This window comes from Anolis carolinensis, chromosome 2 (assembly GCF_035594765.1).
Source record: "Anolis carolinensis isolate JA03-04 chromosome 2, rAnoCar3.1.pri, whole genome shotgun sequence".
Classification (NCBI taxonomy): Eukaryota; Metazoa; Chordata; class Lepidosauria; order Squamata; family Dactyloidae; genus Anolis; species Anolis carolinensis.
Genome location: NC_085842.1, coordinates 314,062,397 through 314,083,815, shown reverse-complemented (window position 1 = coordinate 314,083,815; position 21,419 = coordinate 314,062,397). Strand labels below are relative to the sequence as shown.

At 39.8% G+C, this 21,419-nt stretch overlaps 2 protein-coding genes across 7 annotated transcripts in view; both read left to right on the top strand.

Moving 5' to 3' along the window:
* The first annotated feature begins 225 nt into the window (after positions 1-225).
* On the top strand, positions 226-14,699 carry haus1 (HAUS augmin like complex subunit 1). Of its 2 annotated transcripts, none has more exons than XM_003214507.4 (9): positions 226-417; positions 3,045-3,219; positions 3,419-3,554; positions 5,437-5,571; positions 7,465-7,588; positions 9,485-9,550; positions 9,816-9,887; positions 12,488-12,535; positions 14,371-14,699. In XM_003214507.4, the coding sequence occupies exons 1-9, from the start codon at positions 304-306 to the stop codon at positions 14,452-14,454; spliced, it is 954 nt and encodes a 317-aa protein (XP_003214555.2). In that variant the 5' UTR covers positions 226-303; the 3' UTR covers positions 14,455-14,699. The 2 variants fall into 2 exon arrangements, with proteins under 2 accessions (XP_003214555.2, XP_062828660.1); XM_062972590.1 differs by lacking the exon at positions 226-417 and adding an exon at positions 1,175-1,639.
* A 3,909-nt stretch (positions 14,700-18,608) lies between these two features.
* ark2n (arkadia (RNF111) N-terminal like PKA signaling regulator 2N) overlaps positions 18,609-21,419 on the top strand; it is a 62,543-nt gene continuing 59,732 nt past the window's right edge. For 2 of the 5 annotated variants that reach the window (XM_062972583.1, XM_062972589.1), the window contains exon 1: positions 18,609-18,768. The gene's annotated coding sequence lies outside the window, so the exon portion shown is untranslated. Of the gene's footprint in view, positions 18,892-21,419 lie in introns of all 5 variants that reach the window. The other 3 variants (XM_062972588.1, XM_062972585.1, XM_062972586.1) reach the window with 3 other exon arrangements.

Sequence of the window (21,419 nt, the reverse complement as noted above, 5' to 3'; positions counted from 1 at the left end):
TCTATCCAATGAAAGCGACGCCTAGTAGCCACGCCCTTTTTGCGGAAGCCACGCCCCATAGCGCTGAAAGAGAGCCGTGTCCTTGAAAGGGGAGGGTCCGGCGCACAAGCCACGCCCCATTACTGACGCGAAGAAGCCACGCCCCTTTTCTATTCAGGCTGTGAAGCGAAAAAGGCTCAAAGATTTTAGATTGCGAGGGGCGTGGCTTGGATAAGGACAGAGTGGGCGGGGCTAAGGCTTCAGCCACGCCCCGATAGAGTCTATTGCAAGGTGAAATGCAGGTTGGCGACTAGGGCTCCCAAGATGCATCTCTCCCGTCAACGTCATCGCCTGGCGCCGGAAGAAAGCTTCAGGCAGAAAGCGGGAAAGTTTGTAAAGGAACTGGAGTTGATGGACATGGAGGAAAAGCTCCAGAGGGTGAGTGGGAAGAGGCTCAATATAAACAATATAATGCTATGTTGAAATACAGTAGAGTCTCGCTTATCCAACCTTCGCTTATCCAACCTTCGCTTATCCAACGTTCTGGATTATCCAACGCAATCTGCCTCTTAGTAGCCAATGTTTTTGTCGTCAATGTCTTCAATATATTGCAACGTTTTGGTGCTAAATTTGTAAATACAGTAATTACTACATAACGTTACCGTGTATTGAACTGCCTTTTCTGTCCCTCCTTATTATCCAACATTTTCGCTTATCCAACAGTCTGCCGGCTCGTTTATGTTGGATAAGCGAGACTCTACTGTATTACCATTGTAATGTAATCGTGCTGGTATATTGCAAGTCATATTAATAATGGTGCAATACATTTTATTGTATATGCTACACCTTATGCAAGCCCCCTCTCCACGACAAGGTGTCAGCCCATTAATAATAAATAATACTAACTTTATTTATATCCCGTTCCATCTCCCAAAGGACTCGGGGCGGCTTACACTGGGACAAGCCCAAAACAGTATTACATCAATAAAAACAGTAACATAATAAAATCACAGATTAATAACACATCTTACAAAAGTTAAAATAACTTAAAACGTAGACAGTAATCCCAATTACACTATTAATGGTGCAATGTTAGAAAATGTAGACCATTTCTGCTCCCTTGGCAGCCACCTCGCCACAAAAGTCCACATTGACACTGAAATACAACACCGGCTGAGCTCTGTGAGTGAAGCATTTTTCCAAATGAAGCAGAGAGTGTTTCAGAATCGGGACATCCATAGGGATACCAAGGTGCTTGCTTATAAAGCTATTGTTCTCCCAACCCTGTTATATGCTTGTGAAACGTGGACCTTCTACGGGTGTCACACTCAACTTCTGGAACAATTCCATCAGCGTTGCCTCCAAAAAACATCATGCAAATCTCTTCAGAAGACAGGAGGACAAATGTCAGCATGCTGGAAGAACCACAGACCACCAGCATTACACCAGTTACTATACTCGCAAATCAAAAACGGGAAATGGAATATTGGTGGACAGGAAAACAGATTTAAAGATGGGCTCAAAGCCAACCTTAAAAACTGTGGTATAGACACTGAAACATGGGAAGCCCTGGCCCTTGAGCGCTCTAATTGGAGGTCAACTGTGACTAGCAGTGCTGCAGAATTTGAAGAGGCACGAATGGGAGAATGCGATCCTTTAGGTAAGCTGGACCCAACCCATGGAGGGATGTTTTCTCAAGATTTCCGGGAAAGGATTTGGGAATTGGTCATTTTGGTGTGGCACGTTATTTGGGATGGCTTTTGGATTGAATTTAAAACTTGCACATTCTTTTTCTTAAAGAAACAAAATGCTTGACAAAGTGTTGATCACTATCTGAGATTTATTTTTGTAAATGGCCTGCAGTGAGGAGAAATTATTGTGTAATTTTCCAGCTTGACATGGAAATTGTTTTCACAGCTTGCCAGATGTTAGGAGCCCTCTCCTAGAAGAGAATTAATCATGACTCATAAGTAATGTTCACCAATTAGAGATGCCCCCCAGAAAAGGAACCATCATGTAACCAAGGGTCTGGGAAGCAGTATTTGCATAGACCTGGCATTTTAAAAAAGACAATACTCTTTCTCAAGGCTCTCTATAGACACGTAATAGTCTTGCCTGGGAGTTACATCTTAATAATAAATGTACGAGAGAGAGGGCCTTTTTGGTGCTGACCCCACGGGTCTAGAACTCCCTCCCTAATGAGGTACGATCAGCCCCTTCCTTACTGGCCTTTCGTTCACAAATTAAAACCTTTCTGTGGAGCCAGGCCTTCCCAGAAGAATGAAAATAGGCACTGCCAGTCTGATAAAATTTTTGATAATACTTGACAAAGAACTTCAATGTCTGGAGGTTATGGATATCATTAATATGGTGCTTCTTGTAAGTTTTAAAATTGTTTTAATTGATATCTTAATTGGATTTTAATCAGGATATGATGTTTTAATTGATTATGTATTGCTGTCTAATGTATTTGTATGAATTTTATATGCTGTATGCCACTTTAAGTCCCTCCCATGGGAGAAATGGGGGATAGAAATGAATAAATAATAATATTTGTTACCTGCCTCTCCTTGCAGCTCAAGGTAGGATACAACATGGTTAAAACAGACACAAGACTATAAAAATACATATAACAAAATACACACAAGATCACCCCAATAAAATGCAAGTTAAAAGTTCACAAGAAAATTGACTGGGTAGGCCCGCTGGAAGAGTTGTGTTGTAAATTCTGACAGCTGATTTAGCTGTCGAAAATCTTTCAGCAGTTATTCTAGACTCTTGGGGCAGACAATGAAAAGGTCCTCTTGATGGTTGCTGGTCGGGTTCTAGTTGGATGGAGTAAGCTCGCCCAGAGGACCTCAATGTCCTAAGGGGCCATGAGAAAAGTCGATCCTGTAGGTAACCTGGATCCAAACATGTAGTGCTTTAAAGGCCAAAGGCCACCTTGTACTTTGCTCAGAAACTAATTGGCAGCCAGTGGAGAGACCTAAGGATAGGTTTAATATGCTCACTTCTGGATGTTCCTGTAACCAATCCCCACTCATCCTCTTCTTTGTCCATGGCAGGTTGCACCATGGTTGAAAAAGTCATTTGGAGAACATCCAGTCCCCTCCTTCGAAGCGGATGCACGGACGATAGACATTCTGTATGAGCTGGCCGAATGCAATGAGTCCAGAGATGGAGACGTCAATTTATTAATTGAAGACATGAAGCAGAAAGCGGCTGAATATGAATCTGATGGTGAGATGAGAGCTGACAGTGTCAATTCCAACTATGCATTATCACTGTGTAAAAAAAAAACACCTTTTTATTTCTGTCCTGCTTATTTCCATTAGTTACGGATAATAACTGAGGAGAGCTCAGCTCTTCACTAAAAAGCAGCCTGTTGATCCTCTTCAGTCAAAGGAAATGCATCTTAAATCTTCTATTGCTTTTTCAGGTAGCTATCTACAGGACCTTCTGACTGAGAGTCTCAACCTTTCTTTCAGCAGCTTGTCAAAAATGAGCACCAGCTACCTGAACAACTTGGTGGATGTAGCTCTGGCCCTTGAAACGAAGGACACATCCCTCGCGAGGTGAATCTGGATAGGCTTGTTTTAAATGCTGTATTCAGGAGAGGAAACTTGGACACCTGTACTATAGAATGAATGTGGTTTAACACCACATTAACAACCATGGCTCAGTGCTGTGAAATCCTGGGACTTATGGTTTGCACCAGCAGTTATTGCTAGAGAAAGCTAAAGAACATATAAAACTACAGCTCTCATGGTTTCATAGCGTTTGGCCCATGGCAGTTAAAGTGGTGTCAAACTGCACTAATTCCACAGTGTAGATGCATCTCCAAGAGGCTTGGAGTGCAGCTCCCATTAGCCCCATCCAGGTGGGTAACATAATAATTTCAGTATCATAATAATATTTATTGTTGTTTTTAATTTTTTTGACAGTAAAAATACAAAAAGTAACAATACTTATAAGTAGATAAACAGACATAAACGTAGACAACAATTGCTTAATAAACATCTAAAACTACTAACATATGCATACATTAATTGTAAAAGTGGATTTCCAGCATCTCTTCTGTGGCTTTCTCTATAAATGTAACATTTTTATTCCACTTTATTTCTAGCAGATTGTTTACTTCTGTTTATTTTAATATTTATAAGTAAATATCCCAATATTTTATGTCTCCAGGCCTATAAAACCTTTCCCTCTGATATATATTGATAAAATAGTTCCCATTCTTCTGAGAATGTGTCCAATGAATTATCCTTCAACAACATTGTTAATTCATCCATTTCTAATTTGTCGCATCTTGTATGTCCAATCTTCTACTGTTGATGTCTCTGTTATTTTCTTTTGAAAATATAAAATTCTTGCTGCTGTTAAGATATATTGCAGTATTCTCTCGTGATCGTCCAATAGTTCTAGTAATGTAAGTTTCACCTTGAAGTTGATTCTTGTTTTACTAATGTCTTGAATTACCCCATGAGTTTGTTTCCAGACTTTTTGGCCTTTTTACAGGTCTACCAATTATTATTATTAATAATAACAACAGAGTGATAGGGTCCACATGGGCCATCTAGTTCAACCCCCTATCATGCAGAAAAAGCACCCTTGACAGATGACCATCCAGCCTCTGTTTAAAAGCCTCCAAAGAAAGGGCTTCCATCACATCCGAAGCAGAGAGTTCCATTGTTGAATAACAATAATACATTTATTACTTGCAGGATACAACAGGGTTAAAAATTGAGGAAGGTGATATATTCTGTAGCTCTGCCCTGGTCTTGTATAATTATATCAATGTCGTCAATTTCTACTGTATTAATTAAGTGTTGTTCTCACTAAGAGTGATGTTAAAAGGGTGGAAATTGATCGAGATTTTTTATCAGTACCAATACTATGGAATGGCTTGATCATTTGTGGGAATGTTGCACTGTCCACGTACTACTGTTGGGTAGCTTGTGCAATGCTTAGGCAGTATAGAGTGCATCTTTTACTTTATAAAATTAATGTAGTTTAATCCCACTTTAACCACCATGGCTTAGTGCTATAGAAACATTCCAAAGTTGTAGTTTTTTTACCTCCCTGGGAATCTCTTGGTCCTCCAATGCAATGAAATTCTATGGTCAATTTCCAATAGACAACCTAAAAATTGCTGGAAAACCTAAAAATTCCTGGAGAGGTATTTTTTTAAAGTTATTTCTTTATTTGTGATTTTTCACTTTCAATGGGATCTTGTGCTCCAACCGCAGAGAATGTGGAGTGCATGGTGTACTTCTTTAAATGCAGAAGTCTATACTGTTCTTGAAAGGGTATTAAGCATCTTCTTAAATGTTTTCGTTTTTGAAAGTTTCCACTTTCAGTGCTGAGGAGCCCAGTAGTTAGATCTCTCTGTCGTAGTACTGCTGTTACTTTTTTTTTAAAAAAACATAGCTGACATAACATTACTGTCTGCAGCTTCATTCCTGCCATCAATGACCTGACTTCAGATTTGCATGCAACAGAATCGAAAAACAAAGACATGGAGTTTAAACTGAGCAACCTGAGGAAAAAGCTCACATCCGCGCTAGTGCTGGAGAAACGTCTTCAGGAGTAAGTACTTAATACCAGTTCACTTTATGCTTTTGTTTTCGTGTTCTCCTATTCAAGCAGAATTCCATGACTTTTGATTTTCTGCATGAGTACATTAGGCCAAGTTTTGTTTATATATGTATTTCAGTTATTGCTGCTACAGGTTGTAACTTGTAATTTGATGCTTCCTGCTGCTTACTAAAAAAAGTAAGCAGGGTACCTTCTTTGCTGTGACATTCTGGTTATACAGTATAGGTTGAAGATCTTATCCAAAATATTCCTTCATGGCAGGTGGTTGGATTTTGGATTTTTGAGGGGATTTTGGAATATCTGTGTTTGTATGTACAAGATGAAATATCCTGGAGATAGGATTAAAGTCTAAACATAATATTCATTTGTTGTTGAAGGGTTTCATGGTCAGAGTCACTGGGCTGCTGTGAGTTTTCCAGGCTGTATGGCCATGTTCCAGAAGCATTATCTCCTGTTGGTTCATCCACATCTGTAGCAGGCATCCTCAGAGGTAATGAGGTATGTTGGAAACTAGTCCAAAGTGGGGTTTATATATGTGGAATGTGTGGAACAGGTGTGAATGTTTCAAGGTGTGAAGCTCTGGCTGCTTCCTGTCTGAGGGAATCCTTTGTTGGGAGGTGTTAACTGGCCCTGATTGATTCATGTCTGGAATTTTTGTTTTCTGGATGGTGTTATTTATTTACTGTCATACTTTGAAGCTGAAAGGCTATTCAATGCTAATCAAGGGGCCAACTGAAACATTCATGCCTTCCTCAAACAGACAAGAGTTCTTTCTCTCACCCTGGACATTCCACAGATATATAAAACCCACTTGACTAGTTTCCAACAGACCTCACAATCTTTGAGGATGCCTGCCATAGATGTGGGTGAAACGTCAGGAAAGAAGGCTTCTGGAACATGGCTATACAGCCCGGAAAACTCACAACAGCACAATATTCATGTTTGTTCCTTACTTGCTTACACCTTATTTTCATATCCTGAAGGTATGCAACAAAGTTTGTATCAGAAAACAAAGATGTTTTCTAATACAACCTACGTAAATAATTATGAATTTTGAGGTTTTTCAGATAAGAGATACTAAAACTATATCTCTTGTGAAAACAGGGCTGCTTTTTAAAGGTCTTTGGGGACTTATTGATTTTGCAAATGCCTGCATGTGTACATAGTTTTTAATCATTTAAAATCATTTCAAAATGTTGTAATTTGCTTTTTAGCTTGTTACATTGTTTAACATATTTGTAGCTTTAAAAATTGTTTTGTTTTTACCCAGTTTAAATGAATCAATTTGGTTTTATTGTGCACCAGCCTTAGATTTCCGGACAGATAGCAGGACATAAATATAAATATTTCAATACATAAATACAAGGAAGACTTGTCCTTACTCCGTATCAAGGCTTTCTAATGGGTTGCTCAAATTCTCAACCTGTTGTGAAAATTCAGGCCTTGAGAGTTCATGAAATATCATCCAAAGCAATGCTCCTTTGTTCTGCTTGCTATAGTATTGTATCATCTGCCTTTTCATGTAAGCGCTGCTCTAGGCAGCTGTAAAAGCTCTTCCAGTGTTGGTATTTATTAACCTCTTTCCTGTGGTCTCCCTCTCACAAAGGCATATGAATTGTCCTTGGGGTCTGGAATTGATCACAGGCTCAGTATTTGATGCTTTCTCAGGTGAGAATAGAGATTTTAGATTTTCTTGTCTTATACCATGTGCGATGTATAGTCCCAAATTGTTGCATTGGTCAGGTTTAGCCAGCCCAGCTCTTTATGTAGTTTGTGTTCTGTCCCCTTCATAGCAATCAAACCTCAAGGAGAGGCTGGTAATAAATCCATTGTTGTGTGTTGTATGAGGCTTCTTGTTACAGAAAATGTATAACTGTTTTTCAGTGACCTTGTCAAAACAGAAGAACTTTTGGTGGTGGAAAAAGCAAAGGCTGAGAACCGGACCCAAAACATGAAGTTCCTGAAAGACAAATCAGAGGATATGAAATCCAGAATTGAAGCATCAGAGGTTAGCACAAGCAGCCTTATACCAATATTGACACAGAAAATGCAAATTAGTAAATGATTAAAATACTAGGAACTCCACATTTTGTAAGTATAGTCAGCACTTCACATTTGCGGGTTTAACTTTCGTGGAATCCCTAGGTCTTCCAGTTTGATTCTAGAGTCAGTTCCCCCCCTGATGTTGACCATAATGTTGTACTGGAGGACGTAGCATTTTCCAAGAGAGACCATCTCTCTTTGCAAAAGATGGTCAGTTCAGCATTGTCAGTGAGGGGATGTTGGATAGAGAGCGATCAGGCTTGGAAAGATCAGATCCTGAGAAGCCACTGCAAGTCAGAGCAAATGGCCCTGGGGCAAATGAACCAAGAGTCTTTACTTGGTCTAAAGCAGGTTTCTGTGTCCATAAGCCAGTGCAGCATGGTGGTTTGAGTACTTCACTAAGAATCTGGAAACCAGGATTCGATACCTGCTCAGTCACTGAAACACACTGAGTTATTTTGGGTGAGTCATACACTCCATTCCTAGAAATTGCCATGATGATTTGCCCTAAGGCAGGCATGGGCAAACTTCAGCCCTCCAGGTGTTTTGGATTTCAATTTCCACTATTCATTATAGCTGGTAGTGTGCTTTGTGTTGGGTTGTTGTGTGCCTTTCAAGTTGTTACTAATCTGTGGTCACCCTAGGGCAAGCATGGGCAAACTTCAACCCTCCAGGTACAGTAGTCTCACTTATCCAAGCCTCGCTTATCCAAGCCTCTGGATAATCCAAGCCATTTTTGTAATCAATGTTTTCAATATATCGTGATATTTTGGTGCTAAAGTCGTAAATACAGTAATTACAACATAACATTACTGCGTATTGAACTACTTTTTCTGTCAAATTTGTGGTATAACATGATGTTTTGGTGCTTAATTTGTGAAATCATAACCTAATTTGATGTTTAATAGGATTTTCCTTAATTCCTCCTTATTATCCAAGATATTCGCTTATCCAAGCTTCTGCTGGCCCGTTTAGCTTGGATAAGTGAGACTCTACTGTATTTTGGATTTCAACTCCCACAATTCCTAACAGCCGGTAGGCTGTTAGGAATTGTGGGAGTTGAAGTCCAAAACACCTGGAGGGTCAAAGTTTGCCCATGCATGAACTACACAATTTCTCTTACCAACGTATCATTGATCAATTTAGTAGAAATAACCATAAGTACTGTAACTTAATTCTTATCATAAGGGGAACTATCCCACTTTTTTAATAGAGTGGTGAAAGGCAAAAGCTGAGGCTCTTCCTCACAGCTGTATAAAATCCACATTGAACTGGATTATATGGCAGTAAGGACTCAGATAACTCAGTTCAAAGCAGTTATTATGAATTATCTGCCTTGATATTCTGGGTTATATGGCTGTGTGGAAGGGTCCATAGTCTGTTCCAACAGAACCTAAAAGAAGTAATGACCCATTTCACTCTTTCTGCCACAGCACTACTTCTGGCCTTTTAAAACTATCTTTTAATTGTATGTGATTGTAATTAAATGTGATTGTATAGATGTATTTAACTGTGCTGTGCCCCATCTCAAGCTGAAAGGAGAGCCGAGTAATAAAATGTAATAAAATATTTTATTGTCATTTTATTTATTAATGTCTGGGTGGGGAAATGTCAGTGGTGGCCAGGAGCAGATGTCTTGTCTGGGAAATCAGCCTTGACTTATCCATAGTTCATATCAAAATCCGTAACTAGCCTCAAAATTTACTTTGAACTTATACATAATGTTGAAATGATTTTTCATCCTTCTTCTAAAATGTTTCATTTTATATTGTTTCCTGTTTGGGTTTTGCTGCCAAGCAAAACCCAACAGTCATTGTTTTGACCTGTTTTGACCTGTTTTTCCCCCTTTTCCTCCTTGCAGAAGCAACTGTCTTCAAGTGGGCTAGAGGCTTCCCTGACACATGCATCTCTAGTGAAGCTTTCAGAGGTAAACATTATGCCATGATAGTAGTGCTGTTTTCAAATGACACATACTAGTTGACATTTAACCAGGGTGACTGAGAGGAACCGACATTTACCCAGATGGTACTTGGATATGAGTTTCCTGGAGGAAGGAAGACCAGATCCTAATGCTTCTCTAATGATAGCAGAGGGCTCCAAGTCCTCTATCCTCGTTGCATTTATTTTACCCTTTTTCTCATGAGAGGAGTCTCAGTGTAATATATGAACAACTTGCTCTGTTCTGTCCACAGAAACTGGCAGAAATAAAGAAGGAAACTGCACCTTTGGAAAAGAAACTGGAGTCCTACTTGGACCTGCCACCTGTAATTATTCTCCTTTTTTACTTACTCATGTCTCCTAGCTCTGTCCTCTGTATGTGAGTAGTTCAATAGCATGGCAACCCTGGCAAAAGTACTATGTTGATGACAAGGTAGAAGAGGTTATGGTGTGACTGAGGAATGTGGTAATACCCAAATAGGAAGTGGAGCTTACTTTTATATTGAAAACTATATGATGTTTTAATTAAATACATCATATGGTTGGTCAATTTAGGGTTTTAAAGTACGTGCTGTGTGGGAAACTGTTTTTTTCTTACCTGGAAATCAGAAATCCAGAAACCTTCAAAACCCAAAAAGTTTTTGCTGCCAGCCACCAGCTTCCACACTGCGTCACTCTTGTTCGTTCATCTCTCAGTTCCTCAGTGTCTTTCCAGCATTGTTTTTCATTCAAAACACAAGTAATTAATGAACGAGACTGAAGCTGGAGAGAGACATGAAGATCCGTGCAGTGGTGGGAAGCATGGCTTTGCATAGAGCATCATGCTTAAATTGCCACCATTTCACAGATCCTTTTTGTCTCTCCAGCCTTGTGTCTTGTTTATGTATGAGATATGATACTGGAAAAAGACTGAGGGAGGAATCCATGCTTCCTGCCATTTCACATCTCCAACTGAGGGCCTGTGAAATCGTAGAAGCTATCTCTACCATCCATCCATCCATCCATCCATCAGGCTTATGCATTTCGGCTAAACCTCGATCCGTTTCTGCTGGCTGGATACCGGTAGACCCCCCATATCCATTTTCGCATAACTCCCAAAAATGGGTGGGTAGCCGGATAGCTGTTTTTGGTCTGTAGCTGATAAATGTGGCTAGATCCAGCCCATTGGCTGCATTGGGGAACTTACAAGGCTCCCCTTTCCATTCCTGGCACCCTTTCCTTTTTTCCTTCAAGGGAGTCTGGGTGTCAGCAACAGGATTAAGAAAGTACCCTATCTGGCCCATTATGGGAGGACTTCCCACAAGCTCCCCTTCTATATCCTTCATTAAGACATTGATTAAAAGAATCAGTGTTAAGATAACACTCTTTCTATGATCCTTTCCCTTCTGTCTATAGAGGAGACCGGGTTTAATTCTTTATTAAAGCTGTTTCTTTCTACTCTAGAGGAGACAGGCTGCAGGCGCGTGCACTCTCTCCCTGCACTCAGCTTTCCAAGGCATTTAAGAAGGCCTCCCACTTCCCAGGGAAGAAATGGTGATCAACCTGGAGCTATCTCCCTGGGCTTCCTTTAAAAAACCCTGTTTTTGCTGTACTGCAGAGTGGGCATGCTTCAGTCTCCACATTTAATGCTTCCTTAAAGCTGTTTCTGCTTTCTACTTTAGAGGAGAGGTAACTAGGTGGTTTTCAGAGAATGAGGGGTTTTTTTTTTGTTTGCTGGGATTAATAACATAATTATTTTTAGGAGTATTTGAAGGAGACGAAGAGAAGGAGAAAAAAAAAGCTAAAAGGGTGACTCTCCCAAGCTCCCCAACCACCCGTTCCCAATTCCCAGTCAGTCTAACTAAATAAAAAGAATCAAGAAAATCAAATCAAATAAAAAAGATTAAACTGTGGTTCTGAATAGGGGAGGAAGAGCCGAGATCAGCTGCCATGTGATCCTGTTTCGGATAGGAATCCGTGACTGCTAGCTCCTTGCCATTACTAGCACCCGAACATACCAAAGGAGTTGGATTGGCCGAAGGAAATGGCTAAAAATAGATCCAGGCTCAAGCCTACTATCTTATCTTTGTAAATATAGATTTTCTAAAATACAAAATACTTTTGGTCACAAGGATAAGGGATATTTAGCCTGTAGTTGCTAATCTATCAGTTATATATGTATATATATAAGTGTGTGTGTGTGTCAAAATCTGTTTGTTACACAAAGGGAGGAAAATATGAGGGGAAGGAAAGTGAAAGAAGGGATGAAAACAGAGTCCATGGCCCCTCGGGCGCCTGGTGAATGCCAGGTATATATGCTAGTTATATATTTAAAACTGCATGAGCCCTGATTTTCATAACATTTCCTGCTCATCAGTGCAAACTTTTGGATCAAGCAGGAGCCACTTGCCAGAAAATGATAAAGCAATGTGATGCTTCTGGTCTGGGAGCTGCATTTATTTATATAATGTCATCAAGCACAATTTGGATTTTACATGCCTCAAGAAGTTTAGATTCTATCATTCTCTCCATGGTGGAGTAAGAAAAGAGAAAGAAAACATACATGTTTTGTGTCTCTTCTTCCATCAGTAGAGATACAGCTAGAAGAGAGGTTGCCAAAAGCTTAATGGGTAATGCAGGTTTTGGCGATGAATTCGAAAGAAACAGGAAGGTGGCAGTATGGAGATAAACAAGGCAGCTTTAGGGAGCAGAAGACCTCCAGATGGTGACACTGTGTTTATTCTAAGCCAGTCTGTCGGAGTTGCCATTATTGCATATTTCATGGAAAGATTTCTGCTGGTCTCAAAGAACATGCTGAATCAGTGCATCTTTTTGGTTTTAAAACGCTGAAGAAGCATCTCCTGGAAAATGTCCTTGATTTACAAACATTCAGAAGAAAAGGCAGAGAAACCCTGTGTTTGCCTAAATGTTTGTGTGTTCTTTCCAGAGCGCTAGTCTTGCTAAAGTGAAAATTGAAGAAGCAAAGAGGGAGCTGGTGAGTAATTTTTTTGTCTGTACTGCAAAATTTCCTGAAAAACATTAGAAGAGGGTTGTGCCAACGTAGAAAGGACCAGCCTTTTTTTCTCAGCATGACATATATTATTTTTCTCTGGGATTTGAGATCCACCTGGTTCTATAGAAAGAGTCTTCCTAATCAGTAATTGAGATGGACAAATTGACTAAGCTGATAGAGGAGAAATATTTGTCCAACTCTAAGAGAGATTGGGATTTACTAATCAATATGTTATAACCATGATGGGGGTATTTATCAATTGTGGGATTTATGAATTAGTAGTGTTATTAAATGTACTTAAAGGGAGCAGAGTTAGAATTTTTTTTAAAAAAACATCGGATGGAGAGTGAGGTCTATAATTTAGTCTTTGTGTTTGGTAGTTTTGTGTATATATGTATTTGTTTGCTTTATATTTGTGTTTATGTTTTTGTTTTCTTTTTTGGAATCAGTATTAAGCAAAAGTGTAGAAGTATTACCTTATATACTTGAGTATAAGGGACCTGAATATAAGCCGAGGCACCTAATTTTACCAAAAAACCCAAAAACTGGGAAAACTTATTGACTCAAGTATAACCCAAGGGCTACTGGTAAATTTCAAAATAAAAATAGATACCAATAAAATTACATTAATTGAGACATCAGTAGGTTAAATGATTTTGAATATTTACTATGTTTAAAAAACCCCAGTAAACTAGCTAAGTAGAAAAGTAGGGCTAACAAAAACAATATGGTATCAACAATAACTTTATTATAATTAACAATACTACTACTAATAATAATAACAGGTAAAGGTTTCCCCTGACGTTAAGTCCAGTCATGTCTGACTCTGGGGGGTCTAAGCCGAAGAGCCGGCGTTGTCCGTAGACACTTCCAAGGTCATGTGGCCGGCATGACTGCATGGAGCGCCGTTACCTTCCCGCTGGAGTGGTACCTATTGATCTACTCACATTTGCATGTTTTCGAACTGCTAGGTTGGCAAGAGCTGGAGCTAACAGCGGGCGCTCAAGCCGCTCCCGGGATTTGAGCAGCTCAGCGCTTTAATGCACTTCGCCACCGGGTTCCCTAATAATTATTATTATTATTAAAAAAAACTTCATCTGTATCCTGCCCTATTCCCCATGGGGACTCAGGCAGGTTTCCACATAGTAACAGGCAAATATTCAATGCCCTATATAAACAATGCAGAGCTAGATATAGATTTATAATTATATATACTAATTTCACATATGCATTTCCCTTGAAATGTTTGCAAATCTTCTCTATATATATATGTATGTGTGTGCATTTCCCCTGCAATATTTGCAAGCCCTATATATCTATAATCATATCTATCTAGACAGGTCTATATATATTTGTGTGTGCATTTTCCTCTGTAATATTTGTAAGCCCTATATATCTGTATTCATATATATCTATCTAGACCTCTCTCTATGTACAAATAATTATATCTATATAGGATTTGCAGAGATTAGTAAACATGTGAGGGGAAAATTCATATATAAGAATATCATATATTGCAAGCAATGGCCTCTATGCTCACCAGCCTTGATCCTATTATAAGCCGAGGGAGGCTTTTTTCAGCTCATATAAAGGGCTGAAAACCTGGCTTATCTTCGAGTATATATGGTAGTTAGAAATTAGATGAGCAGGGTTCTTTATATATATGTGTGTGTGTGTGTGTGTATACACACACACCTATAATTTCTTCATTCTATTTCTGCTATTATGATCTCTTTTCTCATTCGATAATTATTTTTAAAAGATGGAGTCTTCCAAGTACTAAATATGGCTCCTGGTTCTTCTCTTCCTCTTTCTAGGCAGCGCTTGAGGCAGAGTTTTCAGCCAAGGTGGATATGGCCGTACTTTCAGTCCCTTTCTCTACCAAACGACCGTTCACTTAATTGCCCCGGTACCATTTTTTTTTAAAAGGAGGCAATTATGAATTTTGTCGACAGTGGTGCCTTGACTTCGGATGTCGCTATTTCACCTTATTCAACACTTTGTCTCTTTTTTGACAAAAGCAGTTTTAAAAGACAATTGCAGCTTTGTATTTTGTATTTAACTTTCTTCCATTTTTCCTACAAAAATGTTTCCTTGATCGGTCCTTCTCGACGAATGTATACAATAAACTTTTGTAGTAACCTGATTTGACAACTGTCCTTGAGGGGGTGCTCTGAATAGACACAAGAACGACCATAGTTCGATGCCTAATTAACCTCCACAGGGTTCTTCTTTTTAAAGCCAAAACAACACTTAGAAACAATCATCCCAGTCTGTATTCTCAGACTGCCCTAAGTCCCCCTTCGGGGGTGAGAAGGATGGGATATAAATGATTGAAATAAATAAATATTCTGCCTGTTTCTGGTTCTTTGCTTCTCACAGGAGGAGTGTATCAGACCCAGTACGAACAACCCCAAATGCTTGTACTCTTAGATAACCGCTGGAGCAGGCATGGGCAAACTTTGTCCCTCCATGTGTTTTGGACTTCAACTCCCACAATTCCTAACAGCCTACAGGAGTTGAAGTCCAAAATACCTGGAGGGCTGAAGTTTGCCCATGCCTGTGCTATAGACTACCATTAAAACAGGGAGGATCATGCTGCCATCTAGATCATAGAATTATAGAGTTGGAAGAGACCCCAAGGGCCATCCAGTCCAGCCTCACTCTGCCAGGCATGAAAACAATCAAAGCTCTCCCGACAGATGGCCATCCAGCGTCTCCTTAAAAACCTCCAGAGAAGGGGACTCCATTCTAATGTTAAACAGCCACAGAAGTTCTTTCCAATGTTTAGATGGAATCAATTTCTATCGATGGCTCCATTGTGTCCTAATCTCAAAAGCAGCAGAAAACCAGCATATTGGTCCCGGTCTTCTAACATCTGGAGAGCTTTGCAAGACAGAGTTCAATTGCCCGCTTGGCCACAGAAATCTTTGGGTAGATTATCCAGGCTCAGCCCCATAAAACTCTGAATTGACTTGAAGGCACACAGCAACAACAGAGTGCTACTTCTCTGTGTCCAGTGAACCACTGAAAAGATGCAGGGAGCAGCTTCCTCAACGATGTAACCTCTCCATTTCACCACAGATCCAGATTAGCTATCAGATCCTTCTTTTATAAGAGACTAGCATATCGTCACCATCTGCGATCCCTTGTGTCCAAGTATGATTGCCTTCCAAGTGTAGGGTCTTGCCGGTGGGTCCGTTGATGACTAGAGACCTGTGAGTTTTCCGGGCTGTCTGGACATATTCCAGAAGCATCATCTCCTGACGCTTCACCCACATCTATGGCACGCATCCCCAAAGGTTGTGAGGTGCCATAGATGTGGGCTAAATGTCAGGAGAGAATGCTTCTTAAACATGGCTACACAGTGCGGAAAACTCAGAGCAAACCAACAGAGGACCACTTCACCTAGCAACTGAGGGCCAATTCAAGATCCAGATCCATCAAACCACGGAAGAGCCTTTATGGCAGGGGTCCCCAAACTAAGGCCCAGGGGCCGGATGCGGCCCATCGAAGCCATTTATCCGGCCCCCACAGCACAAGGGCAGAAGGGGGTTGGGCTAAATGACCCAAGGGGTCTCTTTTTCTCTTATAACCCTTATTATTATTATTATTATTATTATTATTATTATTATTATTATTAACATTGAGGCTGGGTGGCCCTCTGTCAGGGGTGCTTTGCTTGTGCTTTTGGTGCACAAAGGCAGAAAGGGGTTGGACTAAATGGCCCAAGGGGTCTCTTCAAACCCTCTTTTTATTATTATTATTATTATTATTATTATTATTATTATTATTATTGACATTGAAGCTGGGCAGCCATCTGTCAGGGGTGCTTTGCTTGTGCTTTCGGTGCACAAAGGCAGAAGGGGGTTGGACTCAATGGCCCAAGGGTCTATTATTATTATTATTATTATTATTATTATTATTATTATTTATTATTACTCGGTGGCCAACTATAGTCTCACCCTCCAATGGTCCAAGGGATCATGAACTGGCTCCCTGTTTAAAAAGTTTGGGGACCCCTGCTTTATGGTATAACCCCCTCTGTCTCTCTCAATCTCAGTCTCTCTCTATATAATTAATTTAATTAATGGAAGGTTAGTTGTTCTTATATAACACTAGCTGTGCCCGGCCACGCATCACCATCCCTGGTGATATGGGAAATAAAGTATTGAGGAATTGGTGGTAGTTGGTATATGTTATTTCCTAAAGCTTGTGAATATGCAGTATTTCTGGTTGTTCCTTTTTGTCAGTTGGAGGGAAGTATGAATGCTACAATTGGCCCGAATGATTTGAATGTAATGGCTTTCAGCTTCATAGCCTGGCTGATTCCTGCCTGGGGGAATCCTTGGTTGGGATGTGTTAGCTGGCTCTGTTTGTTTCTTGTGTGCAATTCACCTGTTTTCAGAGTGTTGGTCTTTATGCGTTGCTGTGGAGAAGTCTGGTGGTGTGGAAAATAAAGTAATGAGGAAGTGGTGGTATTTGGTCTATGTGTTATGCTTGTACAGTAGAGTCTCACTTATCCTGGGTTATCCAATGCATTTTTGTAGTCAATGTTTTCAATATATCATGATATTTTGGTGCTAAATTCAAAAAGTAATTACTACATAGCATTACTGCGTATTGAACTACTTTTTCTGTCAAATTTGTTGTATAACATGATGTTTTGGTGCTTAATTTGTAAAACCATAACGTAATTTGATGTTTAATAGGCTTTTCCTTAATCCCTCCTTATTATCCAACATATTCGCTTATCCGACGTTCTGCCGGCCCGTTTATGTTGGATAAGTGAGACTCTACTGTATTTAGAAAATTGTGGTTGTGGGGCCAGGTTTTCGAATAACAATTAGCAACGCTAGTTATTATTATGTACGCTGGAACTCAATTGACAGACCCAGTCTTTTAGACTCGAACATGCCCATCTGTATTTTATAAGTGTTTTTATGAATGTTTGATGTAATTTAATAACTTTTTAATCAATTCACAATGTATTGTACAATTTTATATATGTGTTTTATTGTTAGCCGCCCTGAGTCCCCTATTGGGTGAGAAGGGTGGGATATAAAAATTGTAATAAATAAATGAATGAATAAATAAATAGAAAATGAATAGGATTGTGTGTGAACTACAACTCAAATCTTGCCTGGTGATCCTCCAGTAAGTCCATCAGTACTTAAAGTCTGAAGGAAGTAGGCTTTGATGCTGCAAGGTTATTCAATAGTACAGTAGAGTCTCGCTTATTCAACGTAAATGGGCCGGCAGAACGTTGGATAAGCGAATATGTTGGATAATCGGGAGGGATTAAGGAAAAGACTATTAAACATCAAATTAGGTTATGATTTTACAAATTAAGCACCAAAACATCATGTTATACAATAAATTTGACAGAAAAAGTAGTTCACTACACAGTAATGCTATCTAGTAATTACTTTATTTATGAATTTAGCACCAAAATATCAAAATGTATTGAAAACACTGACTACAAAAATGCATTGGATAATCCAGAACCTTGGATAAGTGAGTGAGACTCTACTGTATGTAGAAAATGAATAGGATTGTGTGTGAACTACAATTCACATCATGCCTGGTGATCCTCCAGTAAGTCCATCAGTACTTAAAGTCTGAAGGAAGTAGGCTTTGATGCTGCAAGGTTATTCAGTAGTATTTAAGGTTGTCAACAAAGGTTTACCTTAGGTAGGAAGCAGCCAGGCTTGGAAGCTGAAAGGCTATTCAATTGTATTCAAGCCGGGTCACAAAGGATTCCCCTTGGTAGGATTCCATAGGGATTGCTCTGTCTACACTACACTTGTTAGCGCCATTCTTCCACTCCAACTGCCATGGCAACGCGCAATGGAATGCTGGCACCCGCAGTTTAGAATCCTCAGCCTCAGAAGCTCTGAGCCCTCCGTGAACTACAAGCCCCAGAATTCCACTGAAGCGGAAGTGAGTCTAGAGGAATGGCCAAGGAGGGGGGCGGGGCTTCGCGGAGATGACGTCGCCTGTTTTCTCCCGCCCCATTAAGCTAACATTCGGGAGCCTCTAGGGGGCGCTGGCTGCGGGGGGACGCATGCGTGGTAGGACCCCGAGGCGCGCGGCACCCTCCTCCCCCTTTCCCAAGCGCCGCTGACGCTTCCGGAAGTGACGCAAAGGGGCGCTCGAGCCGAGCCGAGCCCAGCGGCCTTCCCCTCGCTGTGGTGACATTTCTTCTTCTCGCGGTGAGTGCCTGCCTTCCTCCCTCCCTTTTCCCTTCGCTGAAAAGCCGTCGGAGTTTGGGAAGCTGGCACTGGAAAGAGGGGAGGCCCAGGAAGCACCTCAGGTTGTGGTGTGTATTATTATAGGTATGGAGAGAGAGAGAGAGAGGAAAGCGTGGGTCCTAAGCGAGGAAGGCCTCACTTCTTCTGAAAAGGCGAAGGCCACAGAACCCTCATCGGCATGTTTTTGGTTGTCTCTCTCTTTCCTCAGAGTATGTTACCTTCATCGCAATGGCTTTTGAATTGATAGGATGCTTGGCCTTCTTTGGATTCCCAGCCAAGTAATAATACCGTGTTTCCCCGAAAATAAGACAGTGTCTTATATTATTTTTTACTCCCAAAGGTGCGCTAGGTCTTATTTTCAGGGGATGTCCTATTTTTCCATTAAGAAGAATTCATATTCAAATGAACATTGATTCTATACTGTACAGTAGTTGTCATCACAAACCAATATAACTAAACCAGACAAACTGTGACTCCTGTCAAGAATTTCTTGTTACTACCATTATTTCCATATACAACCGGTATGTAAGCCGCCCCAAGTCCCTCTGGGGAGATGGAGGCGGGGTATAAAAATAAAATTATTATTATTATTATTATTATTATTATTATTATGTACATTTACCAATCCTGCATGCTATGGTGTTTTGTTTGGCAGGTGCCGGGCATGCTTCCAAACAAAAACTTTGCTAGGTCTTACTTTCGGGGGAGGCCTTATATTTAGCAATTCAGCAAAACTTCTACTAGGTCTTATTTTTTGGGGATGTCTTATTTTCAGGGAAACAGGGTAGTCATCATGTTATTGGTTACCTCTCTCTGTCCTCACAGCATATTACTTTTTTTGCGATGGCTTTTGAATTGAATTGGAGGCTTCCCAGCCAAGTAATAATAATCATGTTATTGGATACCTCTTGATTTGATGGGATATTTGCTCTTCAGTAATAATAATAATAACGATGATAATACTGTAGAGTCTCACTTATCCAAGCCTTGCTTATCCAAGCTTCTGGATTATCCAAGCCATTTTTGTAGTCTATGTTTCAATATGTCATGATATTTTGGTGCTAAATTCGTAAATACAGTAATTACAACATAACATTACTGCATATTGAACTACTTTTTCTGTCAAATTTGTTGTATAACATGATGTTTTGGCGCATAATTTGTAAAATCATAACCTAATTTGATGTTTAATAGGCTTTTCCTTAATCCCGCCTTATTATCCAAGATACTCGCTTATCCAACATTCTGCCGGCCCGTTTAGCTTGGATAAGTGAGACTTTACTGTAATATTTTTTATTTCTTACCCACCTTTACTCATGGCTCGAGGTGGGTTACAAAACAATTAAAATACAGTTTTCCCTCACTTATTGCTGGGGTTAGATTCCAGGACCACCCACAATAAGTGAAAATCCGCAAAGTAGGGACACTATATTTTAATATTTATACATTATTTTAGTAATTATGCACAATTTTAAGTCTTTATCAACCAATTGTGTGTTGATAAATCGCCTCCTTCTCCTCCCTTTGCTACTTGGGCTCCTTTTCTCTCCCTTCGGCTTCTCCTTCCTCCCTTCCTTAGGCTGTAAATTGTAATTTTTTATTATTTATAGAGTTTATTGAAAAACCGCGAAACAGCGAATCCGCGAAAAGTGAACCACAAAGTAGTGAGGGAACACTGTACATAAACACAAATGCACACACGTAACTCCATAAAAGTTACATATCAAAACATGTCTCTATGAAATAGATATTAAAACAGACAAAATAGAGATTAAACAAAGGACATGCATTAAAATTCATGTTTATCTTTAAAGACTACGGATTCCCAGCCAAGCTATGACTCATTCTGCTCCAATTTCTGTTTCCTTTATAATATGGTCTCAAAATTATTATTATCATTTTATTGGTTACCTCACTTTCCTCACAGTATAGTACCTTTATTGCAATGGCTTTTGAATTGATGGGATGTTTGCTTTTCTATCGATTCCCATCCAAGCTACGACTCATTCTGCTCCAATTTTTGTTTCCTTTGTCATATGGTCCCACAATCATTATGTTAATAATAATAATAATCATCATCATCATCGTTGTCGTATTATTGGTTACCTCTCTCTCCTCACAGCATATTACCTTTATTGCAGTGGCTTTTTAATTGATTGGATGTTTTCTCTATGGTTTCTGTTGATTCCCAGCAAAGCTACAACTCATTCTGCTCACATTTCTGTTTCTGTAATATAATTTGGTTTCACAAAAGGCAGCACATGGCAGATTGTGCCTTTTCTAGCAGTTTTATTGAAATCATGACACTCTATTTACTCAGTAATAATAATTTTATTTCATACCCATTTCTCATGACACAAGGACTATAATGATGAAGCTGATGATTTCCAATCTGTTCAATAAAAAGCTTCTGTGTTGGAATCATAAAATAATAGAATTGGAAGAGACCACATGGGCCATCCGGTCCAACCCCCTGCCATGCAGGAAAAGCACAATCAAAGCACCCATGACAAATGACTTCAGAGTGATACCTCTGATGGTGTTCATTTCTTCCAGAGATGAGGATTTGAAAAGTAAAACCTGTAGAGAGTTGAAGAAGATTTTGGCACCTC